Source organism: Nyctereutes procyonoides, unplaced genomic scaffold, assembly GCF_905146905.1.
Source record: "Nyctereutes procyonoides isolate TBG_1078 unplaced genomic scaffold, NYPRO_anot_genome, whole genome shotgun sequence".
Lineage (NCBI taxonomy): Eukaryota > Metazoa > Chordata > Mammalia > Carnivora > Canidae > Nyctereutes > Nyctereutes procyonoides.
In genome coordinates, this window is record NW_026575051.1 from 34762029 (window position 1) to 34782071 (window position 20043).

At 36.0% G+C, this 20043-nt stretch overlaps 1 protein-coding gene across 15 annotated transcripts in view; it reads left to right on the plus strand.

The window, feature by feature from the left end:
• The window catches only part of RIMS1 (regulating synaptic membrane exocytosis 1), a 473974-nt gene extending 464009 nt beyond the window's left edge, over positions 1-9965 (plus strand). For all 15 annotated transcript variants that reach the window (XM_055330491.1, XM_055330492.1, XM_055330500.1 and 12 more), the window contains 5 exons: positions 193-331; positions 2474-2586; positions 4965-5066; positions 5668-5807; positions 7332-9965. In XM_055330491.1, coding sequence (XP_055186466.1) covers positions 193-331; positions 2474-2586; positions 4965-5066; positions 5668-5807; positions 7332-7550 — 713 coding nt within the window. In that variant the 3' untranslated portion in view covers positions 7551-9965. The remainder of the gene's footprint in view (positions 1-192; positions 332-2473; positions 2587-4964; positions 5067-5667; positions 5808-7331) is intronic.
• The last annotated feature ends 10078 nt before the right edge of the window (positions 9966-20043 follow it).

Below are 20043 nucleotides of genomic sequence, written 5' to 3' on the forward strand. Positions count from 1 at the left end.
CCACTGCTACCCCTCTTGGCCAAAGCATATGTTGGCAAAGAGATTTAGCTAATCAGATTATTCTCTTAGACTCTCTTTTTCCGAGTAAGCATTTAATTTTATGCATAATTATTTTATTTGCAGAATCAATCAGTACTCAGGGAGAAACTGTCCAGACAAAACTTAAGAGTTTCTTTTACTCTTTCTTGTCAGAATCAGGCCACAAGAAGTTAAAAAGTACCATCCAGAGAAGCACAGAAACAGGAATGGCAGCTGAAATGAGGAAGATGGTAAGGCAACCAAGTCGAGAGTCTACTGATGGCAGCATCAACAGTTACAGCTCCGAGGGAAAGTAAGTGATATTAGCACCTCTGTATGGCTTTAGGACCATGGTTTGTGTAGTCATGGGTAAAATAACAAAGCTGCCAATGGTTATGGTACAGATTCTTTATTTACTAGGAGTTCAACCCTTCTAAAACAGCCTTATCTCTTGTGATACGTATGCAGGGACACACCTCTCCTGGTCACTCAGAACTTTCAAAGGTATGAAGAAAATCTGGGCTAACATGAATAAAGTGATCTCCATCATCCCAAAAAGTTCAGAACAGTCCATAACCGGATGTTTATTGTAGAATTGCCACATTTAATGTATTATTTCATGTGAGGAAACTCATTGTCGGGCTAAGACACTAAAATCTGAATTAAAATTTAGAAATGAGGGACACCTGGGTGGCTCAGTGGTTATGTGTCTGCCTTCAGCTCAGGGCGCAATCCTGGAGTCCTGGGACCGAGTCCTGCATAAGGCTCCCTGCATGGAGCCTGCTTCTCCCTTTGCCTATGTCTCTGCCTCGCTATCTCTCTGAGTCTCTCATGAATAAATAAATAAAATCTTTAAAAAAAAATTTAGAAGTGAGAACTAATTTCCTATATTCCTACTTTTCTCCAGACTGTTTTGGGTTCTGAATTGTTGGAAGTCTTACACTCTCATAATAGCTACTTAAATTTTTTTTGTTTTTAAAAACATCACTAACTCATCTTTATCTTAGGAAAACAGCCCAGAATTTATCTTACTCATTATTTTTCTGGTTAAAGAGTTTTAGTTATTTTGAAATTAATTAATCTTGAAAAAAGTATAACTCAATTTGTGTTTTGCTTACTTGCTTTTCCATAAAGATCTTGCAGAAAACCTTGCTTTTTTCTATGCTTGAGAATTTTTCTGATAAAACCAAACTTTTACTGAGGTTATAGATCTTACAACTAAGTAATCATTATTCTGCAGTGGGTTACTTGGGGATTGACTGTGTACAAATTTTCTATATTCATTTATTGCCATTCAAAAATCTCATTTACCAATCTGAAAGTAATAATTTATTTTACTTTACTGGCACTTTTTTATTTTGCTCAGAAAATGAAATAAAATTATGCCAAGTTGTTCATGACATGCTTTACACTAGAAAGGTGTGTTTATTTGATTAAATGATTGGTATGCACACTCCCAACAAGATATAGCTAAGACCAAAAATAAGCAGGAACGAAAATTATGGAGATGAACTTGCTGACAAAATGCCAGTATTGATGAAGTATTATAATGCAATGTGCAAATGAAAGACCAGAGACATTATTTTCTGATATAAAATTAATAAATCAATATTTATCTACATTGTGGATAAACCACTTAACCTCTCACAGATTGATTTTCATAGTCTCTGGATGTCATAATAGTATGTCCCCCCACCCATTCCCTTGATTGTGAGGAAATAATATGTGAGAAAGTATACTGGAAACAATAAATCTCTATAGATATGTGCTTATTCAAAAAATCCTTACTGAAGTCCAGCTACATAGCAAGGATGGTTCTTGTTGCCCAGGATACATCAATAAACCAGAAGAGCATAGTCACTCCCTGCTGGAGCTTCAGCCCAGGGAATTCAGGCAGTCAAAATGTAGTAAGAAATGAACATAGTCTAATCAATTCTTTTCCATTTGAACTGAATGAAAATCTCAGATAATATAAAAATGTAGTTCTCTAAAAAAAGAATAAATTAAACAAGTTTTGCTTGTAAATAAGAACTTGTACTGTACTATCACATTTGTTGAAGAAATTATCAGGCATTTTTTAAATTTAGCATAAATGTTACTTAATGTTCATGAACATTTATGTGAAATTCATTATATAAAAATTTGCATCTTATATTTTATGTCAGCAATATGTTTATGTAGGGATTTGTATTTGTAAATGTCCAGAAAACTTAGTATATCAACTGTAGCTAAGCCCTTCTGAATAGAATATCAGCTCTTAACTTGAGAATTTATTTAGACCTTTTCTCAATCAGTGCTGAGCTTCATATACTTGGTTCAGAGGCAATGAATGCAAAGAATCAATGTAAACTGTCTAATGTTTATGACTCATGAAGAGAATTAGGAGTCAAATGGAAGCTAATGAAAAGAATTTTAAAAGATCTAACATTTTGATTTCTTTTTTCTTTGCTAATAGCTTAATATTTCCTGGAGTACGACTAGGAGCAGACAGTCAATTCAGTGATTTTCTTGATGGATTGGGACCAGCTCAGCTAGTTGGCCGTCAAACCCTTGCCACCCCTGCAATGGGTAGGAATTATTTTTTTTTCCATAAGAAAATTGATGTTTCATGATTGACAAGGTCATTTAAAGTATCATAATAGTGGGCCTCTGGGTGGCTCAGTCTGTTAAGCATCTGCCTTTAGCTCAGATCATGATCCCAGGATCCTGGGATGGAGTCCCCCCACATCTGGCTCCTTGCTCAGCAGGGCGTCTGCTTCTCCCTCTACCCCTCCCCATTGCTCTTGCTTTTGCACTGTCTCTCTCTCAAATAAATAAATAAATAAAACATTAAAAAATAAAGTATTATTAATATAAGCGAGAAGCAACATTTTAGCAGGGGTATTGCTGGTTTCAAATGACTATTCTAATTTCTGATGCCTGTTTCTAACTTAAGACATGATGCAAAGTGAATAAAGTTAGTCATAAATCTTTGACAAAGAAAGGTCTCAAAACATTTTCCTCATACACAACATTGCTCAGAAAGTTACCAGAGGGTATACCTCAACAACATGAGCTAGGTGAACTTAAAAAATTACATAATCATAATTATATAGTCTAATATTGGGATAATGACAAAGTGTCAAGTATATGGTGGGAGTAGGAAGGGAGTGAGGGAGATTGAAGATAGAAGCCAGTAATAATATCTAAAACTGAAAAATAGGAAAATACCTTATAAGTATAGTATTTAGGGCAGCCCAGGTGGCTCAGTGGTTTAGTGCCACCTTCAGCCCAGGGCTTGCTCCTGGAGACATCAGGCTCCCTGCATGGAGCCTACTTCTCCTTCTGCCTGTGTCTCTGTCTCTGTCTCTCTCTTTCTCTCTCTCTCTCTGTGTGTCTCTCATGAATGAATGAATAAAACCTTATATATATATATATATAAGTATTTTTATTTTTATTATAGTATTTTATTTTTATTATAGTATTTTATAATATATATGTATACACACACACACACATATATATATATTATATATAGTATTTAGAAATAGGGAAATGCCAAGTCATAAAATAATAAGTCAGATAAAAATATTGAAAATTCTGAAGGCAGTGACCTTTGGAAGGCTGCAAGTTGGGAGAGAGAATGGGAATCTTTTATACTAATAACAAGACTTACGGAACAGTTTGACTTTTTAACTATGTGTCTATGTCATTAAAACAAAAACAAAAGAGACATCTGGGAGCTGAGGTCTGAAACAGAGTTATAAAAAACTAATGAACAATCCAGAGCCACAGAATTGATCAACTGACCTGGCAAATAAAGAGAATTCACAACTGAGAAAATAGAGATGATTTAACTAAGAAAAAATTAGAAATAAAAAATTCTGTATTAAGAATACAGAATACAAAATCAAAATTCTGTATTAAGCTGTTCATTGTGGTGCTATTTATAATAGCAACAACATATATAACCTATGATAGATAACCTACCTAACCATAGATATTTCCATCAACAGGGATCTTGTTAAACAGGTAATGACATGCCCATTCACTGGTCCATATAGTCAACTGAGGATATATGGTCATGATAGAGATAGGTAGGTAGGTAGGTAGGTAGGTAGGTAGGTAGGTAGGGAGAGAGAAAGAAAGGAATGAAGGGAGGAAGGGAGTTAATTAAAGAAAGAGAAAGTATTTATGAGGTTGCTAGGATGTTCACCCAAACATTAATAGTGGTTTTCTCTAGATAATGAAAATATAGATAATTATACTTTTTTTTTACTAAAAAGTATTATATACTAGGTTATATAAAGGATAAGAAATCTTACCAGACACCTGGCTGGCTCAATTGGTTAAGCTCCTGCCTTCGGCTCAAGTCATGATTCCAGGGTCCTGGGATCAAGCTCCATGTCAGGCTCTCTGCTCAGTGGGGAGCCTGTTTCTCCCTCTCTCTCTGCCTGCTGTTCTTTCTGTTTGTGCTCTTTGGGGAGCCTGGGTGGCTCAGTTGGTTGAACATCTTCCTTCAGCTCAGGTCATGATTCTGGAGTCCTAGGATAGAGCCCCTCATTGGGCTCCCTGCTTAGTGGGGAGCCTGCTTCTCCCTCTGCTGCTTCCCCTTCTTGTGCATGCTCTCTCTCTCTCTCTCAAATAACTAAATAAGTAAATCTTTTTTTAAAAAAAGAAAAATCTTACCAGAGTATAAGAATAACTTAAATACTTGAGTATTATTGTAATTAAGTGATTTTTAAACTAATTTGAGATACTTATAATGTGGATTAGTACCAGAAAAATAATGAGAAACATTTCAAAACCTGATTGGAGGCAGGGGAATAAAAGTGAAAGCTGGGGTTCTAAGTATTAGGGTTTTTATCAAGATCATGAGGATCATGGGGTCTGTCGTATACCTCTATTTTTTCAACTCTGTGTAACTGCAAAGAAACTGAAACATTTTGTTTCCTTTCCACTTGCAGGTGACATACAAATTGGAATGGAGGATAAAAAGGGCCAATTAGAAGTTGAAGTTATTAGAGCACGAAGTCTCACGCAAAAACCTGGTTCCAAGTCTACACCTGGTAAGGAAAGGTGGTACTGAGTTTGGACAAGATAATCTGACATAAGCAAAAAAAATCAAAATATTTGCTGCACTTGAATTCTATATGCTCCACTTCACATCATCTGAATTATTAAAAAAGCAGCTTTTCTGTATTCTTTGATTCTATAAAAACGGATTTGTGTTTTCCTTGCACAATTATTCTGCAGAAAGGATAAGGAAGAGTATTATCAAATTAAGAAAAGTTTAGTTATGATTGTTTCTTAGCTTGTGTTTTTTTTCTGCACATTCACAAATGAAAAGGAATTTTTTTTTTTTTAGTTCTAAGCATAAAAAGGGAACAATGGGCTTTAAGTTATACACCTGAATTGTGAAGCCAGCTATATCTCAGGTCAGTCAGTCTTAGATTAACTTTGCATACATTTACTTGAAATGAAGAAAATGCCTAGTGGTAACATAAGAGTTTTAAAGAATAGAATTTATGGAGCACTGGAAATTTAAAATGATTTAAATAATCAATGGGGAACTTTTCAATAAACATCTCTAATTCTCTAATAAAGCATTCTCCAAATCAATTTCACTGAAGGATTAACTTCTTATATGTTAAATATTACTTTGTTCAGCTCCATACGTCAAAGTATATCTTTTGGAAAACGGGGCCTGTATAGCCAAAAAGAAGACAAGAATTGCACGAAAAACCCTTGATCCTTTATATCAACAGTCCCTGGTTTTTGACGAAAGTCCGCAGGGTAAAGTTCTTCAGGTTGGTAAAAGTTTGAGTTTTTACATTATAATGTCCAAATTATTCATATAAACACTGAAGAGGTGGTAAAACATGAAAAGAATAAATTTCAGTAAGGAGAAATGTCTAACATCTTTGAGTAGAAAAAGACAAATTGTTAAATTACAGTATAAACAATATGTAGTATTAAAAATATCTGATGAATCTAATGGAAAACATAATTTTTATTTTATCTCCCTTTTTTTTTTTCCTTCTCCCCATCCTCTCCTTCCGTTTTTGTCCTGCTCTCACACCCCCTCTTCTCAGGCCAGATAGCTGGCTAGGTAGGTAGGTAGATAGATAGATAATCAAGGCAAATGATGCAATGATTTATTGAGCATTGCTATGTGCCAGACATGGGATACAAAAAGGAAGAAAGGAAAGAAAAAGAGAATATTCATGACTGGTGAATATCGGACATATTAAGTAATTCTATTACATTACTTATTTTTTTTAGATTTATTTATTTTAGAGAGAGCAGGGGGGATGTGCAGAGGAAGAGAGAATCCCAAGCAGACTCCATGCTGAGCACAGAGCCCGATGCAGGGCTCCATTTCACAACCCCAAGACCCTGACTTGAGCCAAAACCAAGAATCCGATGGTCAACTGACTGCACCACCCAGACACCCCCATACATTCTTTTAAACATACACTTCTTTTAAACATTTTAACTATTGTGTGCATAAAATATCATAATCCCCATTATACAGATTATGTATGAGGATCACAGAGATTAAATAATTTGGCAAAATTACTCAGTAAATTGAAAAGGCAAGTTTCAGCAGTCCTGTAAGCTGGTGAATGATTTCAGTTGAGAACCTTTATAGATGACCAAAGGATTGGAAAACAGAACCTAGTAGGAGTAAGTGTAATGGAATGCTTATCTGATGCCAATAGGAGTTGACCCAGATTGTACTAACTGCCTGTAAGCAATAGGACTTATTAATCATCTGATCAAATCAGAATAGTCAGGCAGATGCTCAGAAGGCACTGGCTTACAATTATTTTTCAACCTGCCACATCACTAACAAGTACATAATGTAAAAGAAATGTAATGAATGTCCTCATTCTTTGTACATAATCCGTGATCATATACATACATACACATGCTCCATCATCATCCATATACACACTCCTCTGTACACTGAATTATGTCGTTTTGCTCTGCTAATTTATACAAATTTTAATTTTTATTTATCTGGCCCTGCACATGACTTATTAGATAAGATAGGTAAATAAACTTACATATTTACTTCTTTAACATGGTTTATGTAGATAATATCCCTCACTGATAGGGAAACATTATCAAATCTAAAAATTATCATATAGTGTCTCTTTGAGCACTTTAATGTTAGTATCTTTCTATCTGTTCTTCCTCTTTGGTGTCAGTTATATTCATTTCCTCTGCTTCACTGATTGGCCCACTTTTACAGAATAGTTGTTTTTAGCCTTCAAATATGAAAAAAAGAGCCCTTCAAGTTGTATGGCATTTCTCTGTCTCTGCAGGTGATCGTCTGGGGGGACTATGGCAGAATGGACCATAAATGCTTTATGGGTGTGGCACAGATCTTGCTGGAAGAACTTGATCTCTCCAGTATGGTAATTGGATGGTACAAGTTGTTCCCACCATCATCCCTGGTGGATCCCACACTCACTCCCCTGACCCGCCGGGCTTCCCAGTCATCTCTGGAAAGTTCAACTGGTCCTCCCTGCATCCGCTCATAGTGAACTCATACAAGAGTCATTCCAGTGAAACTCTACCTTTCAGGATAATAATCTGAACCAGATATTTCATGATCAAAAGCATTGTTGGAGACAGACAATCAACTTGTGTTTTGCCTGTAGTAGTTTTCAATAATATGTCCCACTTGTTGTTTAGAACCTGGCTTCATATGACAGAACAAGACAGTCTATCAAATTATAGTAAGAGTCAACATGCTAGTGAGAGTCACTGATGCTTCGAGCAAACAGAAAAAGAGGAAACGTCAAATACACACACACAAACACACACACACATACACACACGCGCGCACCCCAAATTGAACAAACTGGAAACTCTCACTCTGAAAAGTTGTATTTTACACATTTCTGCACAGACCACAAGCAGTGTTATTTCCTTGGTGTTTGAGAAATTTTGTTCTTCTGTGTGTTTTATTTGTGTATTATTTGTTGGGTTTTGGTTTCTTGATCTGTTTTGTTTTATTTTTCACTGTATTTGTTATTTCCACTAGTTTTTGGATATGTCATGACAGGCCTCATGATGCTTACAAAGACCTTTCCTTTCTTTTCCCAAAAGCACCAAAAAAGGGCTGAAGCAGTCTCTGTGGCATCTCCCCAAAGTGTTCAACAACTAGGCAAGATGAGGCCAATGAAGGGTTTCACTGGCTTTCATTTTATAATACTTCAGTCTTATGTGTGGAAACCCAGAAAACAAAAAGTTATCTTCTAAAACAAATAATCATAGAATCACTTTTTTTAACGAATAATCTGTTTACATTCTCAAAAATTAATTTATGTTTTCCATTGTTCTCCATGGAAGATTTTTAAAGAAGTCAACCTGCAACAAATGCTGGGAATTAAAACTAACCACATAACTGTACTTTGGAAACTCTCCTCATAATAACTTCTTCTTTCTGATATCCCCCCAAAAAAGTATATGCTCATGTGTATAAACCATACTTTTGACTCCCCAAAATGGTGACTAAAAACTAGAAACAGATTTGAGCTGAAAACACTTACAGTTATGCCCAGGCCTCTCGGCCATGTCTCCACGTAGACATACCCATCTGCCCCAGAAAGAGCATGGTATGAGCTGTCCAGTATTCCACTGGAAATTCCAGTTGAAATATTCTGCACTAAAGTGATGTTTTTATCAAATTTTAGTTTACATTTCTTTGAGATCGATGCAAGCACAAAGCTTGATTTTTTAATGCAAAGTATCTTACTTCTGGGGTGGGGGGAATAAAACAGTCAAATTTCAACTTGCATTTTCTTCATTTGAGTTTTTCTTGGCCTTGAATTTCCCTTGTGACATTCTATATAAGTGCTACAAACTGCAGACTCTGCAGATGCATTGATATGTTCTCCCTCCTTTTATGAGTCATTCAGTTTTTGTGATCACACAAATAGAGCAGCATGACTTGGAACTGTTCAAAGCTGCATGCACGTTTTGTAAAAAAAAAAAAGAAAAAATAAAAAAAAGAAGAAGAAAAAGAAAGGAAAAGAAAGAAAAAGAATAAAGAAAAGAAAAAATGAAAAAAAAAGGTTATTTAATAATGTATGTTAGTTCCACCTTAGGCCAGCTTGTATGTTGCATGTACTTGTACAGTTTGCTCGTTAATTACTCTACTGAAATAACCAAGAAATCTAAGCCATCCATTTTTGTTATAGACATTTTGCAGGTTTTAGCCATACTCCGTCTGTGAGTTTGGGGTGAAATGTCTATAGATGGACTTTATTTTTTACCCTCTGGAAAATGTGATGTAGTATGGACCAAATTCCTTCTAATTAATATTTTGGTGTAGATTCCTACCGTGGGGCTGTACCACATGTAGACACTGTGTTACACACTAGGTTTTAATCCATAGACATACTGCCTGCACCAAGTGAATTATTTATTATTATTTACACATACCAGAATTATCTGCCCATCATTCCACAGGGCACAGATTGACCACTATACTCACCATGCTGAGCAGGAAGAACTGAAGCATTGGTGCACTTCTACTAGATTCCGTTCTGTCTTAGTGGCCAACAATCAACTAATTATAATTGGGTAGTATCTTTCTATTTTGACCACTTGTCTTAACACTCCCCTGTGCTTTTAAAATGAACAACTCATGTATGTAAACATGTTTAATAAAATTTACTTTTCATGTCAGTTGGTAGCCATCTGTGTTCTATGTTTTGCCAGATTTCCATTGTGGGTTCTATGGTACAAAATGGGAGCCAGATCATGGGAAAGGGAGGCTGAGATTTGTTGTCTGCTGTGGGCATTTGACTTGACTTGTCACTGCACTATATCTGTCTTAATCTATGCCCAAAGGGTACTTTGCATCACATACAAGTTTTCACTTTGTTAGCCTGTCTAAGTGAACACATGACTATACTTCTGAAAAGTGGCATTATTAAAAACAATAAATCTCGGTAAGAATCAAATGGAAGGTTGTTTTTCTGCTGCTGTTTGAGTGTGCTAATAAAAGAGACAACTCTCTTGTCCAATTGCCAAATCATTTCCAGTTATGTCACATATCAGAATATTAACTCCCGTGTCTCTCATCAAAGCAACCTGTCTCCTCATTCCATCTTTTCTTGAACTCCTGACTGATTTATAAATCTTTGCCTTAGATGAGGCCAACTTAACAAACCAAGCAATCCATTAAATTATCTTTAGTAGGTTCTTAGGGAATAAATATGTATTCACATATAGTAGATGAATCTTCATAAATAATATGTTAAAAGAGAAATTATTAGCTGTCTTAATTTAATTTTAAGACTCTTTGCTCCTCCAGAAGTGTGTTCACGTATTTCATAATTATCCTCACAAAATACTTGGTAAGCAATAATTTCATATTGCAGTTTATTTGTAGTAAATCACTGTTAGGATCCAGTCTCTACTTTTTTTAAAACCCTTAATATTTTTATAGACCACACTGGCTTTAACGTAAAGCAAAATAAACACAACTAAATCAGTATCAAATTTGAGACAATAAAGCAGTGTGAGACATGTCACTATATCAGTTGTTTAAAGTTTTTTAAACAGTTGACTGAATTTTACCCTATTGAGTCAACCAGTTGTTTTGTCTACAAGACATGAAATTATCTGTTAGATTGGGTCAAGAAGACAAAAACAACAGATTAGTTCAGTTTACATCAAGCTGTCAAAGCAGAGCTGTTTAACACATAACGGGGGGAGGGCAAGGGCAAGTCTGACATTAAAACAGGAGGCAACTAAATACAGCCTTAAAATTCTTTGTCTAGACAGAGAAAAGCAGAAATCTCTCTTCAAATCAGGAAGTCTGCCTGGCATGATGACTTCAGGGCCTACAGTGGTAGAGAGTTAGTAACCATGAGAAAGGCAATTTTGCTGTCTTCATGGGTTTTTTGCTGACTTTGACAACTTAATATCTAGAAATCCCAGCCGGAGATATATGTTCTGATTATACTTAACTAACATTTTTAAGGGCTTTGTTGAGTACTAGATGTCATGTATATTTACTTGGGATGTATAAATGAAAAACAAAAGAAAAACAAACAAACAAACAAAAAAACCCTGACCATCTTAAAGGAGGTCTTTATCTACTAAGAAAGATCATGACATAAATAATTACAGTAATGTATTTTCATTTGTATGCAAAGGGATATGGGATTGCCTTTAATTCTCACAATAGCCCTATTAAGAACTCTTATAACCCTATTTCAAGTGTAGGATCTGTGGCTTGGAGAAGATGAATAACAGGCCAAAGGTCACAGCACTGGTTAGTGATGGAGCTGGGATATGAACCAAAGTCTGACTCCAGAGCCTGCCCTGCTAAACACTTTGCATCCTCCATTATGCCCTGACAGTTGAGCTAGATCAACTTCATTTAAGATTGAAGAGTCCATCAGATGGGAAAGAAAGGAAAGAATTCTAACCCAAACCACTCTGCCTTAATGCAACTTCCAGCCAGTTCTAAGTACTTTTGCCATAAGCATCTTTACCATAGACCTCTTGTCCACAAGTATTTTTGCCGCAAACCTTTTCACCATATAAATAAAACTGGCTATCAGGCAATTTCACTCTATAACATAAAAACAACAACAAAACTGGTTGATGGTTTGATTTGACTTTGTTGGTTTCATCAACTGGTTGATAGTTTCTCCATTGACATAGTATTTTCATTTTTATACTATGTAAATCTTAGCTCTCATAATGGTCTATTACAATGGTATGGAATTTTGAACCCATAGAACTTTAGGACATCTATCAATGACAATATGTCAAGAACAATATGCCAAAAACAACAGTGTAGAAGGCTTTCATTAAGCAATACAAAACTCAGTTACAAATATATATCCTAGTATTTGGAAACTGATACCTTGCTTAATGAAGGAAGATTTATTTTAAAAAAGTATATGCTGAACAAAGAGACAAATCAACAAGCAAAAAAAAAAATGTGTAATACAAAGAATGAAAAATTTCAAATATAGGTACAAACCACAAAATCTTTTTGCACAGCATTGCCATGAATCTACATACATTTTAAATGTATTCAAATTTTTTTTTTTAAGATTTTTATTTCTTCGTTCAGAGAGAGAGAGAGAGAGAGAGGCAGGCTCCATGCAGGGAGCCTGATGTGGGACTCAATCCTGGACTCCAGGATCAGGCCCTGAGCTGAAGGCGTCACTAAACCGCTGAGCCACCCGGGCTGCCCTGTATTCAAATATTTTATATTTCACAATAAAGGCTTTTTAATTTTGTTATTCATTTTCCATGTTTCATTATGTCCTTTTTAATGAATTTTTATTTATTAAAATTTTATTCATTTTTAAATTTTTTGTGATTTTACCTTTTATAGCAAAATTGCCTTACAGACAGCTGTGTGGTAAAAATGCTTGTGGCAAAGATGTCTACAGCCAAGATACTTACATGGAAAAGACCCAACACATTCCCAGCCAGTAAGGTCTCCTGTTGTACATCTCAAGCACTCTGCCCTTACTACAGGAGGTGAGGAAATAGGGAAAGGAGGCAGGTGAACTCTTCTGCATCTGCTGAGACCTCTTTCTAAAATTTTTGTCCTATAATTCTCTCCTCTGCATCCTCCTCTGACTGCACTCACCATTTGCTTTATCAAACTTCTTGAATATAACATACCAGCTCTCAAGAAGAGTATTAATAAAGAAGATAGAACAAAATTGTCCTTAGCTGAGCCCCCAATTTATCCTTTGGTTCCAAGGTAAAATTGTCTTTTGAGTACCTCTACCTGACTCCTTGTCCCTAGTCCCAGTGCACAGTACCCTCAATTCTGCATCAGTCACAAAAATTCACACCTTGAGGTTGAACTGATCAGCACTGAATCCCAGCCCCATGGAGCATTTAAGTCCACCCAGAGTCAGTCCATAGGCTAAGTTATGTGCTCCCAAAAATAGTTTCCAGGACTCCTCATCTATACATGGAGTCCCTTCTTGGAGGGAGCTCAGAAGTCATCAGGCCTTATACAACTCCCACATCCTACCTTCCATCCTGGTTCCTCAGGTACCTCTCAAGAAGACAACATATGCAAGTATTCACAATTCCTAGGTGTAAACTAAACGTGGTCAGTATCATGGCCAATCACATAATGACACTTTCATTAGCTAGTCTCACACAGGTTACTCTAATCTCATAGCTTGAGACTGAGTCATTCACTTTTGGGATTTTCCTTTCCTTTTTTTTCTTTTTCAAATTGCCATATAGAGATGCTCTGGGTGGCTGCATCCAGTTCCTGCTAAAACTTTTGTCTCATTAGCTCCCCAAATGGTCAGTGTTACATACCCCCCTCTACCAACATACATCCATCATGGGTATATATGTGATGATCTCTAATAACGTAGGTCAGGCCTTTACTGCTAATAGAGCTCTTCTTAATTATATAGATCTTCTAGTTTATCCCTCCTTTTGCCTTTATCACCCAACTTCCATAGTGATCTCTTCTATTTTGGCTCCAATACCTCATCTACTACTCATTCATAATCCCAACATAACCCAACATACCAAATCAAATACAGAATACTCGGTTACATTTGTATTTCATTTTTAAAATGAATAATTAAATTTAAATATGATTTTAAAATTATGTATTTTTATTAGAAATTCAAATTTAATTTGGCTTCCTATATTTTTATTTGCTTAATCTGGCAACCTTACCTCTACTGCCATATGGTTTGAGCACCCCCACCACCACTTTGCTAATATGCTCCACTAAACATGATATCTAGCCACAAATTCCAACAGTCTTATTATAGCACAGTTATTGACCCTCTCTGTAACTACTACTGAAGATTTCCTTCTTGGAAATTTTTCTCCTTCTCTTGGTCCCAGTTTTCCAGCTTGAAGGCAAGATTTTGTTCCCAGTTCTTCACTCCTTCTGAAAGAATTATACATACTCAGACCCATTGCCATGCTGCTTTGCAGTGCCTCACAACAGAAGAGGCTGAGAATTTATATACCCCTGGCCCATTGACTTTGGCCAGATGACTTATTTCTGTGTTAGTTATTTCACTAACGGGGAAAGTTAAGTGGATGTGACATAAGTAGAGGCCATTCTCTATGGGAAGAGCTTTCTGCAGGTGGACACTGCTCATTCAACCTGGTCCTTGAATAAGAGACATGTGGAACAGACCTGAACCCAACTCCCAGGCTGAAACAGAGCTGCCCCAGCTGACCTCCAGATCTGTGGATGATTAAAAAAATCAAAAGGTTAATTAGGTTAATTAAAAGTTAGATATTTAATTGTTATACTAAGAGTTCAATTAATAAAACCATACTATAGAACATCTGTTGAATGGAATAATAATACTACCCTCTTCATAGCATTAGTTTGAAGATTAAGGTAAGTAGTAAATATGTGAATTCTTACGATAAAACCTGAATTCATAGTAAATACCTAATAAATGTTAGTTGTTATAACTGCTATACATCAAATACTAATATTCATCAAATGTGTGAAAACTGCATATGAATCTAGAACTCTTAGGCAAATCTAGCCTTTAGTGCCTGCTCTATTCCACCCAACAACGCTGCTGCAATGTTTCTTTCCTGTACAGTCAGGTAAGTCTAGAGGAAGGTTTTTTTTTTTTTCCACTCAGGCCACAGAAGTACTAACCTCCACAGCCCATACCACATTTGCTTTCTTCAGTCCAATCCTGGCACCTTCAGTGGGGCTAATTACTCACTCCTTTTCTAAACCAACCTTGCATTTAGTCAGTACCACCTCCTGGAAAGCAAACAGAGAACTCCATCTGACCTAGCCCAGCAAAACTACTCTCACCAGCATTTTTAGTACCATTTCCTAGATAATTTAGTTAACAATTCCTGCAATGTTTCTACCCCAGGAATTAACCTTTTAATGTTCTCTGACTGCCTTCAGCTATGTGAGGTTACCAGCCTATACTGTACGCACAAGTCTGCTCCCACATCTCTGAACGCCCACCCATTTTTCCGGGTGGAGAGGAACTTACTTTTCACTGAAATCATCTTTTTCTTTTTCTCATTGTGTATGCCCTGTCCAGCCTTCTTTTAGATGCTAGAATCTCTCTTTCATCTTCCTCCATAGGCACTTCATTCTAGTACTCCTTTCCTTGTTGTACAATCCACAAGATATGACCATGGCTTTTCTGATTAGTATGTATTTTGTTATCTCTTCATTCCTCTAGGTTTTCCAAGTTCTATCAACACATAATGTAAAACCAAGCAGATCACACTAATTTGTTTTTATCATGATTTTCACTCCACCATAGATTTGCCAAGTTTTTCATAATGCTTTTGATTTTTATTAAGTATAAATTAAAAATTCTTTCATTGGCTATATATTTTTACAAAATGTAACTTTCCCTTTTTCTCTGTTTTTTTTTAAGATTTTAATTATTTATTCATGAGAGACACACACACACACACACAGAGAGAGAGAGAGAGAGAGAGAGAGAGAGAGAGAGAGAGGCAGAGACACAGGCAGAGGGAGAAACAGGCTCCATGCAGGGAGCCTGACGTGGGACTCAATCCCGGGGCCCCAGGATCACACCCTGGGCTGAAGGCAGTGCTAAACTGCTGAGCCACCCAAGCTGCCCCCAAGTTTTTAATTCCAGTTGTGATCATAGTGTAGTATTAGTTTCAGGAGTAGAATTTAGTGATTCATCACTTACATATAATAGTACTCATCACAAGCGCCCTCTTCATACCCATCACTCATTTAGCCCATCTCCCACTACCTCCCTCCACCAGCGCTGTTTGTTCTCTATAGTTAAGAGTCTGTCTTATGGTTTGCCTCTCCCTCTCTTTTCTCCCCCTATGTTCATCTGCTTTGTTTCTTAAACTTCACATTAAGAATGAAATCATAGGGTATTTATCTTTGACTGACTTAATTCACCTAGCATAATATACTCTAGTTCCATCCATGTCCCTGCAAATGGCAAGATTTCATTCTTTTATTATGGCTGAATATATATATATATATATATATATATATATTCATTCATTAGTCAATGGACACTTGCTTGGGCCCTTTCCATAATTTGGTTATTGTTGATAATGCTGCTATAACCATTAAGGTGCCAATGCCCCTTTGAATCAATATTTTTGTATACTTTGAGTAAATATCTAGTAATGCAATTGCTGTATCATAGGGTAGTTCTATTTTTAACTTTTTGAGGATCCTCCATACTGTTTACCAGAGCGGCTGCACCAGTTTTTATTCCCACCAACAGTGTAAAAGGGTTTCCCTTTCTCTGCATCTTTGCCAACATCCACCATTTCCCATGTTCATTTAGCTATATTGACAGGTGTGAGCTGGTATCTCATCATGGTTTTGATTTGTATTTCCCTGATGATGAGTAATGTTGAACATCTTTTCATGTATTTGTTAGCCATTTGTAAGTCTTCTTTAGGAAAACGTCTATTCATGTCTTCTGCCCATTTCTTAACTGGATTTTTTGTTTTTTGGGTGTTGAGTTTGATAAGTTCTCTATATATTTTGGATAGTAATCCCTTATCAGATATGTCATTTGCAAATATCTTCTCCCATTCCATAGGCTGCTTTTTAGTTTTGTTGACTGTTTCCTTCTCTGTGCAGAAGATTTATCTTGATGAAGCCCCAATAGTTCATTTTTGCTTTTGTTTCCTTTGCCTGCAGTGATGTATCTAGTAAGAAGTTGCTATGCCTGAGGTCAAAAAGGTTGCTGCCTGTGTTCTCCTCTAGGATTTTGATGGTTTCCTGTCTCACATATAGCTCTTTAATCCACTTTGAATTTATTTTCCAATATATCACTCAATATCTTTTTGTTGGCAAACAGACGCACATGATGCTGTTTGTGTGTTCCATACTTTATTTAGTGTCTGGGAAAATAATTTTCTTCTATGGACTTGTGTTTTCTTCTACCACAGTGTTTAGAATGCTTCAGATCCCTGTGGGGCCTGGCAAAGCCTTTGGGCTCCTCCTTAGAATAATATTAGACTCATTTAAAAAGTACATAAGATACAAAAGAAATTAATTATATTAGAAAAATTAAAAATTAAAAAAATTAAATTAAATTATATTAAAAAACAATTTGTAATGTAATAATATATGTGACTTCTTTACTGATATACTAAATAAAGTGACAAATCCAATGACCATTATATTTTTGAAGTGATGATAAGCATACATGATAGTTCAAAATATCTGTAACAACTGTAACATGATATAAAAATATCTGTGATTTTATTGACAAGAAGGTCATAAGTACTGCTATGCTATGGCTATGGCTTGTTGCCTACAGTAACAATTGAAAGAAATGCTCAATTTCACTTAGAGGCAAGAAAAACAAAGAAAAAGAAAGGTATAGTTTTGTTTTGTTGTTGTTGTTTTCATCCAAGTTCATAGACCTTGGACCACTGTAGGAATTGCTTCCTTGGACCACTGTAGGAATAGTATCATCCATTGTATGTTCTCAATTTACCCTGACTACAATGACTTTACAATTTGCCCTGGCTCCATTTACCCTGCTAAACAATTACAGTCTCATGTCAACTGCAGTCAAGCTCACGAATAGTGTATTTATTTTCTCTTTCTTTTATGCTTTATTCTAATATTGTTATAATTAAATGGTTTGGTGAAACTTGTAAATCCTTTGAAATTATTCAAGATAAAAACAATGACATAAACTAAACTTCAGTGGTTGGTACACAGAATGTGTACCAAAAACAAGACTGTAGGAATGAATGAATGGCAAGAAGATTGAGAACTCCATTTCCTCCTAGATTATTTTCAGTCTATTAAAACTCAATCTCCTTTGAATAAATACAAAAATTTCATCTCCTACACCCAGCATAGCTACAGTTATAATGTTCAAGGGGTCTATTGCCCTGGCAGTTGAGAAACAAAGTAAATTCCATAATCTTGTTGCCACAAGCCAAGATTTTTCTTGCATGCTATTTTCCAGCTTATATTGCAAAAACAATACTTTTGGTTTGGTTTGGTTTGGTTTGGTTTTGCTTTATCTAACTGTATCATCACATAAAAGATGTTTTGATTTAGTGAAATATTCATACCAATATTGTTTTTGATATGAGAAAGAGAGCACACATTTCCCGGGCAAACAGAGAGATAGAGAGGAAGGGAGAGGGAGAAAGAATCTGACTTCGTGCTGAGCACAGAGCCCAGGTAGAGCTCTAGGTCTACCCCAGGATCGCAAGATCATGACGTGAGCTGAAACCAAGAGTTGGACACTTAACCTACTGAGCCACCCAGGTGCCCCACAACAGTATAATTTTAAATTAAACTCTATAAATACACCACTCTTGCTAGCAGTTGACCTACTGAAGCTTCTTCTTCAAGGATTTCTTGCTTTTCTGAAAGGAACTAAAGCCTAAGGTCCAAATCTCTTCCAATCTGTTCCTTTGGAAACGTGTAAATTTTCCAAAGCAAAGTGCACATGTCTAGAGAAAGGGGGTGGAGGAAGAGGAATTTTGACAGTTAAAAGAGGAATAGAGGGAGAAATTCCTAGAAACAGTGAAGAGATGAAGAGCAGCTTGACCATAATAATGGATGTATATTCTTGGCCCATTCCATGCCACAATAGCTCAATCAGCAATACCTTATCAGACTATACCCCAAAGTCAAAAACCAGTGGCCATTCATTGTTCAACTTCTCTTTTGTACTCTAATGTTAGGATTGAATTTTCAAAAAATTGTGACAGGTCACTATGATTTAAAAGAAATAGTTTTGAAGATGCTATTTCCTATTTAATAAAATAATTTCCCACATTCTCCTCCTCTATCCTCCAATGATCTCCCAAAGTCTGCCCCATCCAAACCCCTCCAGTCTAAATGACTTTTGATTCTTCTGCTCTAAAGAGAATGCAGATTATCCCCCATGTTCTCCACCAACAACCCACTTGCTATTCACTCATCTGAGCCTTCCTATGCTATCTGGGACCTACCTCAGACGTAGCCAAGATCAGTGCTTCTTAAACTTCAGTATTGCAGCAGTTCATTCAAGATCTTGTTATAATTCAGATTCAATTTTAGAAGTTTGAGGTGGGACCTCAGATTATATGTTTCTAAAAAGGTTCCAGGAAGGATGTACTAAGTAATTTGAAAGGCTCAGTAAAAAATAAAAATGCAAGAAACCTCTTTTTAAAAAAATTATTAAGAATTTCAAGACGGTGGCAACAGAGCATTAAGCCAAGTGCGGGGTCCTTCAAGTACAAGGTCCCAAGTGACTATACAAGTTTATGTACACCTATGAAGCCAGCCCCTGTTCTCTCGGCTGATGCAAGAGTTGGTGGATCTTACTTTGAGTAAAAAAGTGTGAGGGTCCAGGCCTAGAAAGCAAAACTTTATGGTTAGCCATCTTTTCCAGCAGCTTTTTCTCTACTAAGAATAGTGTCTAGGTAAAACTGGTAATGATTTTTCAATCATTTAGATCTCGGATTCATTTGGTTAATATTGTTAAGTTGATTTGGTTAATATTGATTTGGTTAATATTCTCTACTAAGAATAGTGTCTAGGTAAAACTGGTAATGATTTTTCAATCATTTAGATCTCGGATTCATTTGGTTAATATTGTTAAGTTGATTTGGTTAATATTGTTAAGTTGTTCTAGGATATTGGAATACTGTCTCTTGTTGAAGCCTTTCCAAATGATGTTCTAGCAAACTGAGGAACAGTTTTTTTGAGCTTCTGTCTAAATATTGGTAGAAAAAAAGATAGAAGCTCCCAAAACCTCACTCTTGCTCTAAAGAGAGCTCTGAGATTTAACCTGCTCGGCAATTTCACTAAAGGTTGGGGAAGGGGAATATTGGTGTCAGTCAGGAAAGTTCCACTGTTGTGAAAATTTAGATGGAGACACAGAGAAAATGATTCTTCTAATTTAATAGAAGCCACATAGAAAATATGACTCTGAGCTATGTAAATCCTATTTCCTAGAAAATTAGGCCATCAAAAACCCCAGTTGTTTAGAGTTAAATAAACAAGCAATCTAACAAAAGTTCCATCAATTTAGA